At 47.8% G+C, this 15,455-nt stretch overlaps 2 protein-coding genes and 1 long non-coding RNA gene across 6 annotated transcripts; 2 read left to right on the forward strand and 1 right to left on the reverse strand.

Moving 5' to 3' along the window:
• Window positions 1-4,749, forward strand: Creb3 (cAMP responsive element binding protein 3). The gene is made up of 11 exons (XM_033759030.1): window positions 1-202; window positions 278-543; window positions 649-786; window positions 872-1,031; window positions 1,109-1,176; window positions 1,291-1,380; window positions 2,846-2,952; window positions 3,064-3,132; window positions 3,866-3,950; window positions 4,044-4,128; window positions 4,215-4,749. The coding sequence occupies exons 2-11, from the start codon at window positions 526-528 to the stop codon at window positions 4,523-4,525; spliced, it is 1,131 nt and encodes a 376-aa protein (XP_033614921.1). The 5' UTR covers window positions 1-202; window positions 278-525; the 3' UTR covers window positions 4,526-4,749.
• A 48-nt stretch (window positions 4,750-4,797) lies between these two features.
• On the reverse strand, window positions 4,798-15,288 carry Gba2 (glucosylceramidase beta 2). 4 transcript variants are annotated; one of them, XM_010619350.2, is made up of 17 exons: window positions 14,731-15,288; window positions 11,087-11,178; window positions 10,810-10,925; window positions 9,188-9,406; window positions 8,673-8,912; window positions 8,354-8,456; window positions 8,050-8,203; window positions 7,839-7,964; window positions 7,502-7,674; window positions 7,165-7,269; window positions 6,854-6,961; window positions 6,599-6,750; window positions 6,373-6,479; window positions 6,078-6,220; window positions 5,883-5,998; window positions 5,589-5,780; window positions 4,798-5,208 (listed from the first exon to the last, which is right to left on the reverse strand). In XM_010619350.2, the coding sequence occupies exons 1-17, from the start codon at window positions 15,063-15,065 to the stop codon at window positions 5,017-5,019; spliced, it is 2,673 nt and encodes an 890-aa protein (XP_010617652.1). In that variant the 5' UTR covers window positions 15,066-15,288; the 3' UTR covers window positions 4,798-5,016. The 4 variants fall into 4 exon arrangements, 3 of the variants coding, with proteins under 3 accessions (XP_010617652.1, XP_010617650.1, XP_010617653.1); XM_010619348.2 differs by having other exon boundaries at window positions 8,354-8,474; XR_002025199.1 differs by having other exon boundaries at window positions 5,125-5,208; window positions 5,589-5,808; window positions 8,354-8,474; window positions 14,731-15,155.
• On the forward strand, window positions 6,124-7,517 carry LOC104858901. Its single transcript, XR_004515391.1, has 4 exons — window positions 6,124-6,213; window positions 6,467-6,509; window positions 6,899-6,984; window positions 7,443-7,517. It is a non-coding gene; the product is annotated as an uncharacterized LOC104858901 (long non-coding RNA).
• Window positions 15,289-15,455: the final 167 nt, after the last annotated feature.

The raw sequence follows: 15,455 nt of genomic DNA on the forward strand, positions 1-15,455 counted from the left end.
TTCCCCGGGTCGCTGTCGGGCTCGGGCCTCGCCCTCTCTTCCACTCTCGGCCACTTCCGTCCCGGGAACGTCCCCCACCGCGGGAGGAGTCGTGGGCGCACGCTCTATGGTTTCGGGGACTTCAGGAAGCTGCTCTGGCCCCGGCTCTCGATGCTCAGGAGCCTGTCGAAGATATGCAGCTCCACCCCGGCAGGAAGCAAGGGTGCGGTGCAATCCGGAGAAAACGCCCGAGCTACGCCCGAGTTCCCTTTTAAACCGTATTTCTTCTTTTTTCTAGCTTGGGGCGAAGGCGGAGGCGGATCCCCAGAATCCCCGCCCTCGGGTTGTGAGGAAGCAAGTGGGACATCCCCATAATTTGCATAGCCCCTGGGACGTGGCGCGGCGGGCGGGCCACTTCCGAGTTGGTGAGAACTCCAAATTCCAAAATGCCGTGGGACTAAACGTCACTTCCGTTGTGTTGGAGGCACTATACTATTTAGGCTGGGAGGCAGGTCTTGTTTGACGCCATCCCCTCGCTGGCTGTTTATGCGGAAGAGGGGCCAGGTAGGTGCGGGAGACCGACTGTTAGGCAGAGGATTGTGTTTGGGGTCGTGAGCTTGAGCCGCGTAAAACAGTGAGCTCGTGTGTTTCTGCCTGTCCTTTCCGTAGATGGCCCAAATGGACCTGGCGTTGGACCCTGATGACCAGGACCTGCTGGGTTTCCTACTAGAGGAAAGCGGACATTTGGGGAGTGCGCCCGGTGAAGCTCAGGAGGCTCCGCTGGACTGGGAGCTGCCCTCCTCCCAGGTGGGTAGGGGTTCTGAGTGGCAGAACTAGAGAAGTCCCTGGGTCCGGGAGGGTGGAGGAGAGTGAAGGCTTTTTAATTTGTTAGAATTTTGTGCAAGAACTGAACGACTGGGAGGTAGAGAATTTGCTGAATGCCCTGCTGAGTCCTCCACCATCGTTGGACATTCTGAACTCCTCTAACATCTGTCCTGTCCACCATGATCACACCTACTCTCTTCCACATGGACATGTCTCCATAGATTTAGGTGAGCATGAAATGAGTGAAATATGGGGGAAGGAGAGGGGCCTATGGTCCTGGCTAGTCTTACTTTCCCCTTTGCAGATAGTGGGAGCTGTGGAAAGGAGAGGGCCCACATGACTCCACCGAATTTGGAGGAGCCCCTAGAGCAGGTACTTGACTTGATTATCGGGAGGATTATTTCCATGTTGCCTGGGTGGGGCCGGAATCTCTATTCCTCTCTAACATCTGGGTACAACTGGCTCCCTGCTTCCTGTTAACTCCAGGAGTCTGCCAAGCTGATACTGACAGAGGAGGAGGAGAGGCTATTGGAGAAGGAGGGGCTTGCTCTGTCTGGAACACTTCCTCTCACTAAGGTCAGACTTCACTCGTTGAGCAAAGGCTGTGGGGGACTGTCGGTCCCAATTACACAAATTCTTTTCAGTTTATATCAGTATCTTGGAAAAAAAGATGAGGTAAGAATCTTATTAAATCTCTTAATAGGAAACTGGTACAGGTGCTGATTTTGTGGGGTTTATATAAATTTTGGTGTTCTATTTAGGTAAAAAGATTTCAAACTTATCTGTACAACACCTGGTATAGGGCCTTGGGAAGTACTATGCAGGTAAAGGGCCTTGGAATTTAAGATTTGTGTTCATGGTAATCCACCTCTTGCTCAATGGTTTGAGAGTTCAACAAGGGTGTGGATCAAACAGTATATAGTAACATGAAAAAATATAAAATCTAGTTTTAAGTTTCCTGGAATGAATGGCAACTTCACAGGTACAGTATTGTGATACTATGATGAAATCACAAAGTTTAGGGAAATTTTAATTTCTAAAAAATACAAGATGAGCGACTTCGTGGTGGTCAATGCCTATAATTCCAACATTCTGAGAGGGTGAGGCTGGAGGATCACAAGTTCAAGCCCAGCCTAAGCAACTTACTGATACACTGTCTCAAAATAAACAATGAAAAGGGTCAGGGATGTAGCTCAATATGAAGACCTTGACTTCAATCCCCAATAAAACTACAAAAATAATAATAAATAAAAAACCAAAAGTGAGGGTGTGGTTTAGTGTTAGAGTGCTTGCTTAGCATGTGCAGTGCTCTGGGCTCAATCCTTATAGTACAATTTTTAAAAAAAGGACAAGATGAGCCTGATGTGACTAGTACATGGGATTTAGAAACTGTTATCAATAGAGGTGCTTGGTTCCGCCACCTGCCTCCCAAGCACAAGGTTGAGTTCGATACCAAAAAAAATAAAAAAATTAAAAAAAAGGAGGTGCTGCTCCTATACAGGTGTAGCTCTCCTTTACACTGGCCACAGCACATATATGACCCATCTAGAGGGTGTAATCCATCCTAAGGACAGAAGCTAAGTTAAAATTATCCAGGTTTTTTTCCTTTTAAAATTTTGAGGGCTGGGTGTGGTGGCGCACAGCTGTAATTCTAGCACTCAGGAGGATCCCTGAGTTCAAGGACAGTCCAGGCTAAACAGTGAGTTTGAGACCAGTCTGCAACCCTGTCCCCCCAAAACAAAACAAAAACCAAAAATCTCTGAGGAAATGTTAAAAGTGCCTTAAAATAGCTAAACAGGGTTTGTTCTGTATGGCTCCAGAGAGTCTATTAAGTCCAATGGATATAACTTAGAAGGAGACAGATGTTGGTTCATAAAGGAATTTTTAATTACTATTATTAATAAAATTGTAGAAAATGGTTTGGCTTGTCAGAAGCTGAATACCTGTTAGTAAGGGAATCTATAAAAATAATTCTTGCATTGGGAATACTTCAACTCCTTGATCCAATAGTCCTGATACTACTTTCTCCACCTTCTCTCAGATGGAGGAACAAGTTCTGAAACGAGTACGGAGGAAAATTAGAAACAAGAGGTCTGCTCAGGAGAGCCGAAGGAAGAAGAAGGTGTATTTGGGGGGTTTGGAGAGCAGGTATGAAAGGGAGAGGAAACAGAAAAAAAAATAGTTGGACGTGTTACACTTTTAAATTTTTTTGAGTGTTGTTTTTGGAGGGAGGATACAGCCTGTATCTGTTATCTTCAGGGTCTTGAAATATACAGCTCAGAACCTGGAGTTACAGAACAAAGTACAGCTTCTGGAGGAAGAGAATCTGTAAGCAACCCACCAAATCACCCATCTCCCTCCATCTGATGTATTCTCACTTTTCCCCCCAGCCCTACACTTGATTTCTAATGAGGCAAGTGCTTGGATTTTACTGAGTATGTGATTTTCAGAAGCTCATAGTTAAATTTATAAATTAAGTACCTAAAAAGAGGAAAGAGAAATAAGACCTCATGGGGCAGGCAGTATCTGAGAGCAGGAAGGATGGTGGAGAAAGCATTCTAGGCAGAGAGGACAGAACACAGTTGGGTTTGATTGAGACTCTTAACACAGGCAAGCCAGGCCGGAAGGTAGAGAAGACAGTGCTTGGTAAAGCTTATGTGTACAGCCGATTGGGCAATGGAGAATTACTGAAGTTATTTGCAAAGGAGTTTTAAGAGAGGGCGAAGAGCTGGGCGTGGTGGTGCACCCCTGAAATCCCAGCACTCAAGGGGCTGAGGCAGGAGAATCAGAGTTGAGGCCAGCCTGTGCTACATAGTGAATTCAAGGCTAAGTTGGACTACATAGCAAGATCCTCAAAACAAACAAAAATCACCAAAAAAAAAAAAAAGATAAAGAAGTTTGTTTTAATTAGGGACTACAGGTATTTTGTCCACAAGGATGAAGTCATTTGCAAAAATAAGATGAAAAGATGGGGCATAAATGGAGGATATGGCCATAATAGTTTCACTGAGGCCCACAGTGCTGAGCCAGGGGTGCTCACTAGTGTCCTCTCTCCCGCTAGGTCCCTTCTAGATCAAGTGAGGAAACTCCAGGCCATGGTAATTGAGATATCAAACAAAACCAGCAGCAGCAGCACCTGTGTCCTGGTGAGAAGGGTGATGGGAGAAGAGATCATTTTCTCAAGCTGTGGGGCCAGCAAGGGTATAATCCAGAGTGCTTATCTTTTTTTTGTACTCTAGGTCCTACTATGCTCTTTCTGCCTCCTCTTTGTACCTGCTATGTACTCCTCTGACACAAGGGGTAGCCTGCCAGCTGAGCATGTTGGTAAGCGGCTTAAAGATATTTAAGGCATGGGTCGGGGGAGAGGCCTGGGCTTTGTGTTGTCTCCTGACAATTGTTTGCCTCTTCAGTGTTGTCCCGCCAGCTTCGTGCCCTCCCCAGTGAGGACCCTCACCAGCCAGAGCTGCCTGTTCTGCAGTCAGCAGTACCAGTGGACAGCATAAATCAGTTGCTGGACAGTTCCAACCTTGCGCTGCAGGCCCCTGGCAACTGTTCCTGCCTGTTGCACCACATGCCTCAGCCTTCTCAGGCTGAGCCTCTCCAGTATCAGCCACTCCTTAACCTCTTCTCAGAGCCCCCCTGCCCAGTTCTCATGCTTCACCTGCAGGCAAATCTCACAAGAAAGAAGTCTGTCATCTTGCAGAGCAGATACTCAGGTTAGACTAGAGGATATAAGTTATCTCAGCTATAGCTGAAGCACCCCTTCTCATCTGTGTCCAAATAGAAAGGAACAGGAGAGTTGGCCTTCATTCCTGTGGCATTAGGATGCCTGACCAGTCAAACACATACATCCTGGCTTTGTGGGTCTTTTATTTGTACGCGTGTGTGTCTATCTCATGAATGGAGCTGAGGAAATCAACTGACTTCCTCCAACATTTCATACAGTAAGGGAAGAGGTAAGGAAAATAAATAAGTGATTTTGATCTTGATTCACCCTCAGCCCCTCTTTACTGGCACAGTTGTGTGAGAAGGGAGGGAGCATGATTGTCCTGGAAGCTCAGGGCTGCAGGAGGTGGGGGTAAGGAGCAAATACCAGGCTGGATGGAGGTTGTCATCTCATGATTTGGAGGGCTTTCTCTGGGGTTAGGTTTGCCAAGGCATCCTTTGGTCCACATTTAGGCCCTGTGCTTAGTCCTGTGCCCTGTCCAACTATCAGGCTTTTTTATGCTTCTGCTGTTGCAGGGCGAGCTGCATGGCCCAGATACTCAGTGGCCTCATGTAGGCCAGTGAGCGGAATACCCGCTGCTGGCAGTATGCCTCTGGAGTCTGGAAAGCCAGGCCAAGGCGCTCCCAAACAGTGCGATAGCAGCCTTCAGCTGTCTGGAATCCCTCCCATGTCAGGCCCTGTAGGGAGAGATGGATGGAAGTCATATGCACCACTGGACAAGTAAAGACAGCAGGGTCTCTGTCCTCAGGGAGCTCAAAACTGTCAGGGTATATAAACTTGACCTAGTCAGAAACATGAATGTTAAGAAGTGGTATGCATACCAGGGAAAAGGGGGAGGCTTTATGGATGGATAAGATGGCTTTGGGTTGTGTCTTTTTTTGAGGGGGGGTATTGGGGATTGAACTCAGGACCTTGATACTTGCAAGGCAGGCAACAGAACCACTGAGTTAAATTCCCGTTCCTGGGTTATGTCTTAAAGAAGTTTAGTGGCTGAGGAGTTTTCTGAGCCACAGCACAGATTGGGGGAAAGAGAAAAATGGGTGAGAGTGTACATTACCTCTTGGATCATGGTGGCTGCCAGCCCATAGACCACACCCACCCAGACTTCATCAGACTGCACACTGGATCTATCAGGGACACCATGGGGCTGCATTCCATTCACAGCCCCCATGGCCCCTCCTGCAAAGGACTGGACATTGAGCTCGAAGATAGTCTGGAGAGCACGGACCACATGTGTGGTAGGAAATACCTGGAGGGGCAAGGGCAAAGGCAGGGACCTGGTCTCTTATATTTGCTTCCCATCTCTGGGAAAACCCACTTTTCTCTGTGACTCCTTTTCCTAGTCTCTCACCTCAGTGTCTCCTTCTCCTAGGCCACAGGCCTTCAAGAACCACTGCCCAGCACACTGGTCAGACATGACACTTCGAGACTGAGGCTGAGAGCTGCTATCATAGTTATAATAGCGGCCTGGAGTACAGGAAAGGCAAAGTAAGGCTCCTGGTGTTCCTATAGCCACCTTACGACTCCTCAGGTTCCCCCAACTCACCATTCCACAGCAGTCTCTCATAGGCTTCTTGGCCCCGGCTGAGGATGGAAGAAAACTTTTCCTGGACATCCTGTGCCCCACATAGAACAGCCATCTGGACCGTCACAGCCACAGCTGCCAGCCACAGCCCTCCACAGTAAGCACTGATGAGGGACAGGGATTTGGGGGTCACATTGGCAGCTTTAGCCACTCCTGTGCAATCTAACAAGTAATGGGCCATTCTTTCTTGAGCCCTACCATCCTTTGGTACCCAGTTCCCCACCTCAGGCCTCCTGGAAATCCCTACCCGCCCAACCTGGGGCCTGTGGTGACCCATCCATCGTAGGTCTGGTCTGCATAGCCACCATTCTCAATAAGTCCATCATGATCCTTGTCAAACTTCATTTCAGATTCCATCACGGCCTAGAGACAACCGACATACCAGAGATACAGGTACTAAGGAAAGACAGTAACTAGCTGGGCTCTCCCCAGACACCAGCCATGCTCCTGGCACACTGGCCACTTGCTCATGCATCCCTTACTAGACACACAGGCCACATGTCCTTCAGGAAGCCTTGGTCACTCGTCAAGTAATAATCTCGATAAACTTGCAGCACAAACTTCAGGTTCAGGTCCTTCCAGTCAGCAGTATCATGGATCAAATATGCATTGACCCGGAGCCATGGCTCATCGTCTGTGGGTGGGGAGGGGACATAGTTCATTCACATTGGTGGATAGGGTGGAGGGTGCAAAAGTTGAAGGAAGGGAAGCTGACCATAGGGTGTAGGGACTTTTACCTGGGTCCCCAATATCATGGGGAATGACATTCCTCCTTTTCACAGGTCCCATTACCCCACTCATCAAGTACCGTCGCCGTGTCAGGTCCTCCCTGAGAGTTGCAAGAGCTGGAGAACAGACACAAAAATGGGTAGGGAAAAGCAAGGAATGGGCAGGCTTGGGTGGGGGCACTGAGCTCTGAGTGACTTCAGAGGGGAACCAGCAAGCAGGATGCAGATATATTTGAGGGGAACATGACAATCGGGAGACCACTGAAGTTAAGTAATATGGGGAGCAAACAGGGAAGAAGCAACACAACAGCTACCCTCACCCATGTCATACTGCAGGCTGAGCTCAATTTTGGGCCACAGCATAATGAGGGCAAAGGAAGCATAAAAATGGACATCATATGTGTTGTACATGCGATATTCTTGGCCTAGAGGAATGAAGAAGACACAATGTTGCCACAATTCCTGCTTCCCCTTCATAGTCCCCTCTCTTGCTTGTCCTTTCAAGTTGAAGGTAGGGCACTGGCATCCACCTTATCGCTACTTAGCCTCCCACCAATACCCTGGAGTAGGCAAAATCTATTGTCTTTTGTTATCCTAGGGCGGTAACTGACCTGAAGGATATGCCCTACTACACCCTAACCCACCGGTAGTCCTTACCCTCAAGATAGCCAAATCGACCGTATTCCCGAAGGATGGGGCGGAGCTGACCCATGCTCCCTACCAGCTCCTCCGGTAGGGAGTCTTCAGGAACTTCAAGCCACACTGTGCCTCCATCCGCCAGAAAGTATAGTTCATTGAATAGTGCAGATTTGTACCAGGCAGGTAAGGATCTTGGAAGTTAGGAGGGAATGGTTTCATGAGTGTGGACTTCTCAGGCTAGAAAGGAGGGGAAGTGAATCCCAAGCACAACTCTACTGACTTTGGTAGTACACAATCAGAGTCCCACTTGGAGTGTGAGTGCCCAGAGAAATATAAGAGAGGGCCCCATTGGTACCTGTCATCTAATACTAGGCTCTGCCATGCTGAGATCCTGTCTTCCCAGTCTGTATAATGGCACAATGCATAGTGGCTAAGGGTAGGAGCTGCATCACCATCTGGGCCAAAGAACCTTGTGTACCTCCTGGGGTGGAAAGGGAAAGGATGAGCACCCATGCTCCAGGTCAGAGCCCCAGTGTTTTGGATCCCTATATTTCTTGGTCTCTCACCTGTAGTGGACTTGGCCCTTAGCGCCAAACACAATCCTGGGCATGTCCCAAGCCAGTGAAAACTCCAGGCAGCACCGGCCTCGAGGTGGCAGTTTGCCTGAAACACACAGAGCCCCAGCGATGCCTGCTCCTTTTTGAGAGGGGGTGCTTCGGCCTGAGAAGTACAAGAGGGATGAATTAGCATAGCCATCTTCAACCCCAGAGCTAGGGATTCCTACCATGAGAACAAGGCCTACTCAGTACCAGGTCTCCCACCCCCATGGTAGTCTTTCTTCCCAACACCTCCCGGTCAGAGCCCCATCACCAGTGGGGGAGTCCAGCTGTCCATCCTGAAGTAGGTCCTGCCACACCTGCTGCCCAGTGCTGTCAGGATCAAAGGCTGTGATGTGGGTTACCGTGGTATCTTCCTGTTGAGGGGCCAAAGACTGTAAGGCAAGTACACTGGGTTCCAACTAGCTCTCAGCTCTTCCCCTTGCCTCCAAGTTCAGAGGCTAAAGGGCTATGGTGAGAGTGGGACTTGGAGGTAATAGAATGAAAAGACTCATATGGGGTGGAGGTGGGTTTGGGGTCAGGCTGAGAGGAAGGGCTCAAGAGCTAAGGTACAGGGCAGGCTCTTTCATTACCGTGAGTCGTGCAGCCACAGCCATGATGTAGGGATTTGGAAGGGTTGGATGATGCAGCAGCAGCCCCTGAACAGTTTTCCCATCCCGCTCCAGACAGAAGGGCTCATTCCACAAACCCCCCTGGGCATCATCTTCACCCCCGAGGCCATTCCGCATGGAGAACATGATGGACACATCCACAGCTTCATCCCCTTCGTTTTCTACATCCCACACAAAGACTCCTACAGGCAGGCTGCTATCCTGGGGGTAAAAGAGTGGACTCAGATGATTGCCTTTCTTGGCTACCTTCCCAGGATTAGTCCTGGGCATGGAGGACCTGTTTCAAATACTGTGGTATATTCTTTTACTTACACCTCCCCATATCCCCAGCAAACTGCCTACCAGAGGACTCAGAATACTAGAATGAACCAGGCAGTGGTCTGGAGAAACCATGTAATGTTCATTGCTCCAACCTCTCCCTTTCACAATTCTTTTGGATATACGAGGGCAATGCAGGAAATAAAGGTGAACCTCACCTGGTAGTCATGGGGCAAGATGGGTGTGATCTGGCGGCAAGTGAGGGTGATATTCTGGCCGGGAAGCTGATAGACAGTCCAAGCTCGGGGATAGAGGGCATGGTAGAAAGCAAAGTACCCACACAAGCCCCAGTTCCAGCTGCGCAGGACACTTGGATGCTCCATGGATAGAACTTGCTGGTACACAGTCCGTCCCTCCCGACGCAAGCATACTGTAAACTTGACCAAGAGAGCAGATGGGCTGGAATGGAGTAACCCACAGGCACTGGTTTCTCTCTTCTCAGAGCAGCTTGTCTTCTAGAGCCTGTGATCTTCACCTCTAGCCTCAGATCATGCCCTAGGCTTTCTTCCAGGCTTAGCAAGAAACCACTACGTCCTGCTGCTTTTTCCTAATGTTGAGTACTTGCCTAGCATATATAGAGCCCTAGGTTCAATCCCCAGCACAAAACTAAAAATAACCTCCAAAACACAAAAACTTGGCAGCTCCTAGAAAGTTGGGGGGTATGTGGGATACCTCGTCCCTTGATTTGAACTATGCCTGTTGTTTTTAGTGTCTGTAAAATAATTTTTCTTGTTGGAAATAGTGCATAATAGCTAAGGCCACAGGCTCTTTACTACATAGAGAACTGGTTCTGAATCTCAGTCTTTAACTAACCCTCTCCAGATCTTAGTTTCCTCATCTGTAAAATGAACATAATAATGGTATTTAGTAGAGTTGTTTCTAGTATTAAATATATGCAAAAAGCTTAGCAGTGCCTAGATACGTTAAGCATGCAACAATTAACTGTACAGTCCATGTTTCCAGAAGGCATTTCCTCTTGGGATACCTGAGGATAAGGGAGAGGGGGATATCTTGAGAGTATTACATAGGGTCTGCAAACCTGATTATGGAAAGACATTATCACCAATGGGACTTAATATCTGCCAGCCATTTCTCCTTTGAAGATGAGCTGAAAGCTGGATGCATTCCTGGCAGGATAGAGGAGTTTGGTGGGTAATTCAAAAAGGGAGGTCACAGAGAGATGAAGAAAGACGGGCCACATACTTTTGACAACTTAAGGCCCTGATGGTATGTAGGAGCAAAATGGAAAAATATGAAGCCCTAAAAGGGAAGACAGATAGAGGTATAAGCCTGGGAGAGGAGGGGCTTTAGTCCCTGAGCCAGAGAGAGCTCTAGCAATGTGTTCTACAGCATAGGAGCTGACCTTTGAAGGTTCACAAATCAGGGAGAGGAGTAGTGGCACTATACATTTTTTCCCCATGACTTTGTACATCTTGGGCTTTATTTTCCCTTCTGGTCTTACCAAATGTTCTTTCCGCCACATTAAGTGACCTGGGAATTCTCTATACTCTGTAGCAAATATTGGCTCAGCTAGTAGAGGTAGGGCAGTGAAATCCGTTAAGAGGCGTTTATTAGAGAAATGCCAGGGCTGTTTACTGTTCCAAGGAACATGTGTTCTGTGCATGTTGTATCCCTATAGTATATCCCAGCACAGGGCTAGGCACACAGAAAGCATCCTGAAAGAACTTATTGGCTTGAGTCATATGTATGTCTAAATGCCAAACTCCACACTAGCCAAGAAGTATTCTTTGTCTGGAGCTGTCTACCTCCTGGCTCTTACCTGGTCAGCGATGACTGTCTGGTGCTGGTACATTCCTGGGTTAAGCTGCCAACGACAGAACTGGCCTCTCCAGCCACGGGTAATAGTACCTCCACCAATGCCACCCAGGGGGCAACCTAGAGACAGAATCAGGATGAATAAAGTATGGGGAAAAGAAGACAAGACCAATTCTCATTTTCTAGACTATAGATTGGTTCCTCTAAAAACCTAGGAAACTATGTGGCAGACCTAGAGGTTGGACCCTCTTTGAGCATGGCAGAGCTGGGGTGAGGCTCACCATAGATCTGTCTCAGGGGCACACAATTGATCATATCGATGAAAGGTTTCTTCTTTTCCACTTGGGTCTTCCGGTACCACCACTTCAAGTACCTGAGGAGCAAGTGGCAGCGTGAGCGCAAAGGGGGTGGGTAGGTAGTTTTTCACAGGCTTTAGTCACCTGCCTCTCTTGACAGCCAGCTGTGACCTCCCACCGAATAGCCCCAGGATACGGCCCCTTCATCTTCCCACTTGCTCCAGTGCCTTTGTTTCCCCTCTTTATTCTCAGAAAGAGCTTTATATGTTCTTTCCTTTCCTGACTCTAACACCACTGGCTTAGTTAAAAATCTCAAGAGCTTTTGTCCGAGGTGCTGAAAGGGTGAGCTACACTTCCCTGGCCTACATTCTGCACTGCTCACACTCCTGCTCTTCAACAGGCATAGGCTGCTGAGATGACATTCTTTTTAAAATAATTTTCTCCCTGGTTATGAAAGGTTAAAATCTGGAGAACACCAGGTAGAAAGAAAAAAAACCTTTTCACATAAAATGGATCAGTGTTTACATTTCAGGCTATTTCTTCTTAAGCTTGTAAGCTTTCAGACTTTGCTCTTTCATAATATTCCTATAAAACTTTTTAAAAAATCCTAAGTTTTCCCTGGTCTTGTCTGTGCCTTTTATCCAACAGGTAAGAAATTGTTTCCAATAGGTAAAATGATTGTTTTTAAGGCTAGGGCATCTGCCCCAATCTGCTCTCTAATCTGTTTCCTACAAATTCTCATCCAGGATAGGTTCTCACTAAGCAAACTCTGCTCTGTTGGACTCTTTCCCATTTCACTCTGTTCTTGACCCAATCATTTTATTTTATTTTATTTCGGATTTTTGAGACAGGGTCTCTCTATGTAGTTAAGGTGGGTCTTGAACTCATTATGTAGCCCAGGCTGGACTCAAAATTTGTAGAGATCCTTCTGCCTCAGCCTCCCAAGTGCTGGGATTACATGCATGCACTGCCACACCTGGCTCTACTCAATCATTTTATACCCAATGCTCAGTCACACCACTTGTAACCAACTATAGTAATTGGGTCAGCCTTTCAGCCTCAGTTTCTTCATTTACAAAATGGGGATAACTTCTGTCCTAGCTATCATGGAGTGGCAGAAACATGTGATGACATAACACATAAGAAAGCCATAAAGTGGAATACCTGTGACAGGCACAATTAGTACTATCTCAATTCCTAACCAAACAATACTTTTTTATTTCAACATTCCAAATTTTAAGTTCCTTGAGGAAAGAGTAACAAAGACTCCTTGAATGTTGCCCTCGGCATAGGGCAGAACACTGTCTGCAGTACATAAATATTTGCTTAATTTACAGTGGAACAAATGTACAAATAATGGAAAACAGCAAAGGTAGTCTGGAGCAACTGGTGGGAAAATGTGATTAAACAACAGGGATAGTTTTATAGTAGATGGGGTGGGGTTTGGGGCAAAAGGTAACATGTTGGGGAGCAGTTTCTCTTTGATAGTTTAGAGAAAACTGGACTTTGAAACTAGAGGCCAGAAAGGATTGGTGGAGGAAAGCCAGGTTTAGGGCAGCCAGGGAGACGTGCACAGCTACGGTGCCTCCAGTATCTTCAGGGCAATAAACTTGTGGATAACCTTTGGCAAAACTGAACTGCTCCGATGCTGGCACGTCGGTTCCCATGTTCTCTGAATCCTGGGTCCCACGACCTTGATGGCACCAGGTCACAATAAGAAGACAGAATAAAATAACTATTTGGGATAGAGCAAGCACTCAGTATTTATTGAATGAAAGGATGCTGGCTAAAGAGAGAACAATAAAAACCGAGCTAGGCCAGAGAACTGTCCTGCTGGAGTTCTTCTTCAGAGTGCCCCAGTTCTGCTTCCTCTTAATTGCTCTCTCACCCACTAAGCCACTAATTAGCAGCTGGCCATGCCTGACCTATAGGCCTTCTCCATAGTTTCAACCCCAACTCAAAAATTATTCCAGATTCCTGTCTTACCTCTGATTTCTCAAAGCGGAACCTCATTATATCTCAAAAAGTCTGGGTTAATGATTCCCACTCGATGCTGGCCCAGGGGGCTAAGGAAAAGCTTCAGGCTTCTGTAAATCAACTCATTCCGTGGGTGAAACACTAGGATTCCTACCTGTTGTTAACCTCACTATCCCTACCACATGTACCCCTCTGTGCTTCTTCAGTACTCTAGATCCCATTTGGACCCACAGGTCTTTGGGGTCAAAGTTGGACTGTCAGTTTCAGCAGCAGCCTGGAAGGATGATTCTTTCGTACAGGCTTTCCACCAGAAATAGCAAAGGAGCCAGACATTCAGGCAGCACCGAGTGCTTCCCACTTCCCAGGGGTGGGATTAGGTAAATGGTCTTCCCATCACAGCCCCTCAGCCCTGACTTGGGAAGTGAAATAGAAGCTGTAGAGTTGTTACTGCAGAAGTTGTCAAGCCTGAGTTTCCCAACCTTTGCCTCCCTCCCTAGCTTTGTGTTTACTGTGTGGATTGACTCAGGATGACTTGAGAATGATGCTTTCTGTCCTCACTCACATCCACCTGTTCCTGTTAATAGGTATGGCTCCTCATCCCTAGTCTTTGAACTTAGTGGAGTTCTAGAGGGTTTCTACGGCCCAGGATAAGCTCCTGAGGCATTTGTAACGTTTGGGGATGGGGAAGAAGCCAAGGCAGGCTCTGGAAAACTATTATTAAGAGCTCTGGCGACATCTATGACAGTGCCTACCTGGTCATCTGTGAGGGGGCTGGGAGTATACCTCCAGCACTTCTATCTACCACTGAGCTATCCCCAGACCTCTTACTTTTTTTCTGAGTCCAGATCTCATATCCCCCAGGCTGGCTCCAAACTCCAGGCCTCAAATGACCCTCCTACTTCAGCTTCCCACAGGTGCTGAGATTACAGGTGCATCCCACCAGGCCCAACTCTTATCTTTAGTTTTTGTATCAGGAGCTCTCTCTCCTAGGATAGAGTGAACCTCTCCTCTCCTCTTCCTTAGAGCTGACAATAGGCAAATTCTCACCTATTCCCCCGGAGCTAAAGCTTGAAGACACTGATGAGTAACATCATATGCTTAAAGAAGGTACAAAGAACGCTTCAGCTGCTCAGAGAATTGGGTTGAGAATGCCCCCTCAAATAAAATACTGTCAGTGCCACAATAGGGGGACTAGCCTTTCATACCTTGCCTAAAAGATAAATTAATCCCAAAGGGAAGTCTTTGGGAGAAAAACCAGTACATAAGAGGGATCCTAAATGAGAAAGGTTAATACAGGACCAAATGTTTCTACTTTTTTCGAATGAAAAGATCCCAGAGGGCGGGGGATTGCCGGGGATTTAGCTCAGTGGTTCCACCACCTGCCTCGAAAGCACAAGGTCCCGAGTTAGATCCTAGATACCAAAAAAAACAAACAAACAAACAAACAAAAAAACAAAACAAAAAAACTTTGGCCTCATCCTTTAAAACCACAGGCCTAGGGGCCTGGGATTTGGCTCAGTGGTTCTGCCACCTGCCTTGCAAGTAAACAAAAAAAAGCCACACCACAGGCCGAAAACATGGTGGAGATGGGGACCACTTGCTTTTCCCACCTCTTGAAGTCCAGGAAATTCTAAGCAATAGGTTCTACTCACCTGACCCCCATGCCCAAATGCTTTACCAGGTTGCTTAGAGAGATATTGTTAGCTTGAAAGGGTTTCCTCTTCTCTGCAAACTCGTGAGCCAGGCAGATGCGCCAACCAAAGGAAGGCACCTGGTAGCCCCTAGCTTTACCCTCATAGGAATCCATCAGCTGTCCAAAGTCTTCCGGACTGTAGTAGTTTGGCTCATTTTGGGGTCCACTGTCCTCAAGGATCTCTCCTTCTGTAACCTGTACAGCCTCGGTGCCTCCAGTATCTTCAGGGCAATAAACTTGTGGGTAACCTTTGGCACAAGTGAACTGCTCCGACGCTGGCACGTCGGTTCCCATGTTCTCTGGATCCTGGGTCCCCACGACCTCGATGGCACCAGGTCCCAAGCCTTCGGACACAAAGTATCTCTCCAGCCAAGTCCAGATGAGAGCGCCGGTGTAGTTAGGTGCCGTCCAAGAGGGCCAAATGCTGGGCAAAGCTGAGGTGAGCTGGTATCTCGGTAGAGCCGGGGAGCTCTCGTCGCGGCGGCAGCGGAGACAGCAATAAAGACGCCCTGGACTCCCCTTCGGTCAGGTCTCTAGGTCCTCCTGGGCGGGAAAGGTTGGGCCTCGTTGTCATTGGGCCGAGATATGAGCTTGCCGGGCCAAAGGCAGACAGGGCCAGAGGAGAGGGGCGGAGCCGCGGGTCCAGCCCTCAAGGCCCCACCTCCGGGGCCGGCCCGGGAGCCT

The sequence above is a fragment of the Fukomys damarensis genome, unplaced genomic scaffold (genome assembly GCF_012274545.1).
Source record: "Fukomys damarensis isolate Sample0158 unplaced genomic scaffold, DMR_v1.0_HiC HiC_scaffold_36, whole genome shotgun sequence".
In the NCBI taxonomy this organism is placed as follows: Eukaryota; Metazoa; Chordata; class Mammalia; order Rodentia; family Bathyergidae; genus Fukomys; species Fukomys damarensis.

What these genes read in the sequence shown, in the direction of transcription:
- Creb3 (XM_033759030.1), top strand. An exon ending in TGGAGGAGCCCCTAGAGCAG is followed by an intron (nt 1,177 to 1,290) that starts GTACTTGACTTG and finishes TGTTAACTCCAG; the next exon opens with GAGTCTGCCAAGCTGATACT. An exon ending in CTTCTGGAGGAAGAGAATCT is followed by an intron (nt 3,133 to 3,865) that starts GTAAGCAACCCA and finishes CTCTCCCGCTAG; the next exon opens with GTCCCTTCTAGATCAAGTGA.
- Gba2 (XM_010619348.2), bottom strand. Translation starts at nt 15,065, where the DNA reads ATGGGAACCGACGTGCCAGCGTCGGAGCAGTTCACTTGTGCCAAAGGT. An exon ending in GCCCCTGAGACAGATCTATG is followed by an intron (nt 10,926 to 11,086) that starts GTGAGCCTCACC and finishes TTCTGTCTCTAG; the next exon opens with GTTGCCCCCTGGGTGGCATT. An exon ending in CTGTGGCTGCACGACTCACG is followed by an intron (nt 8,475 to 8,672) that starts GTAATGAAAGAG and finishes CTTGCCTTACAG; the next exon opens with TCTTTGGCCCCTCAACAGGA.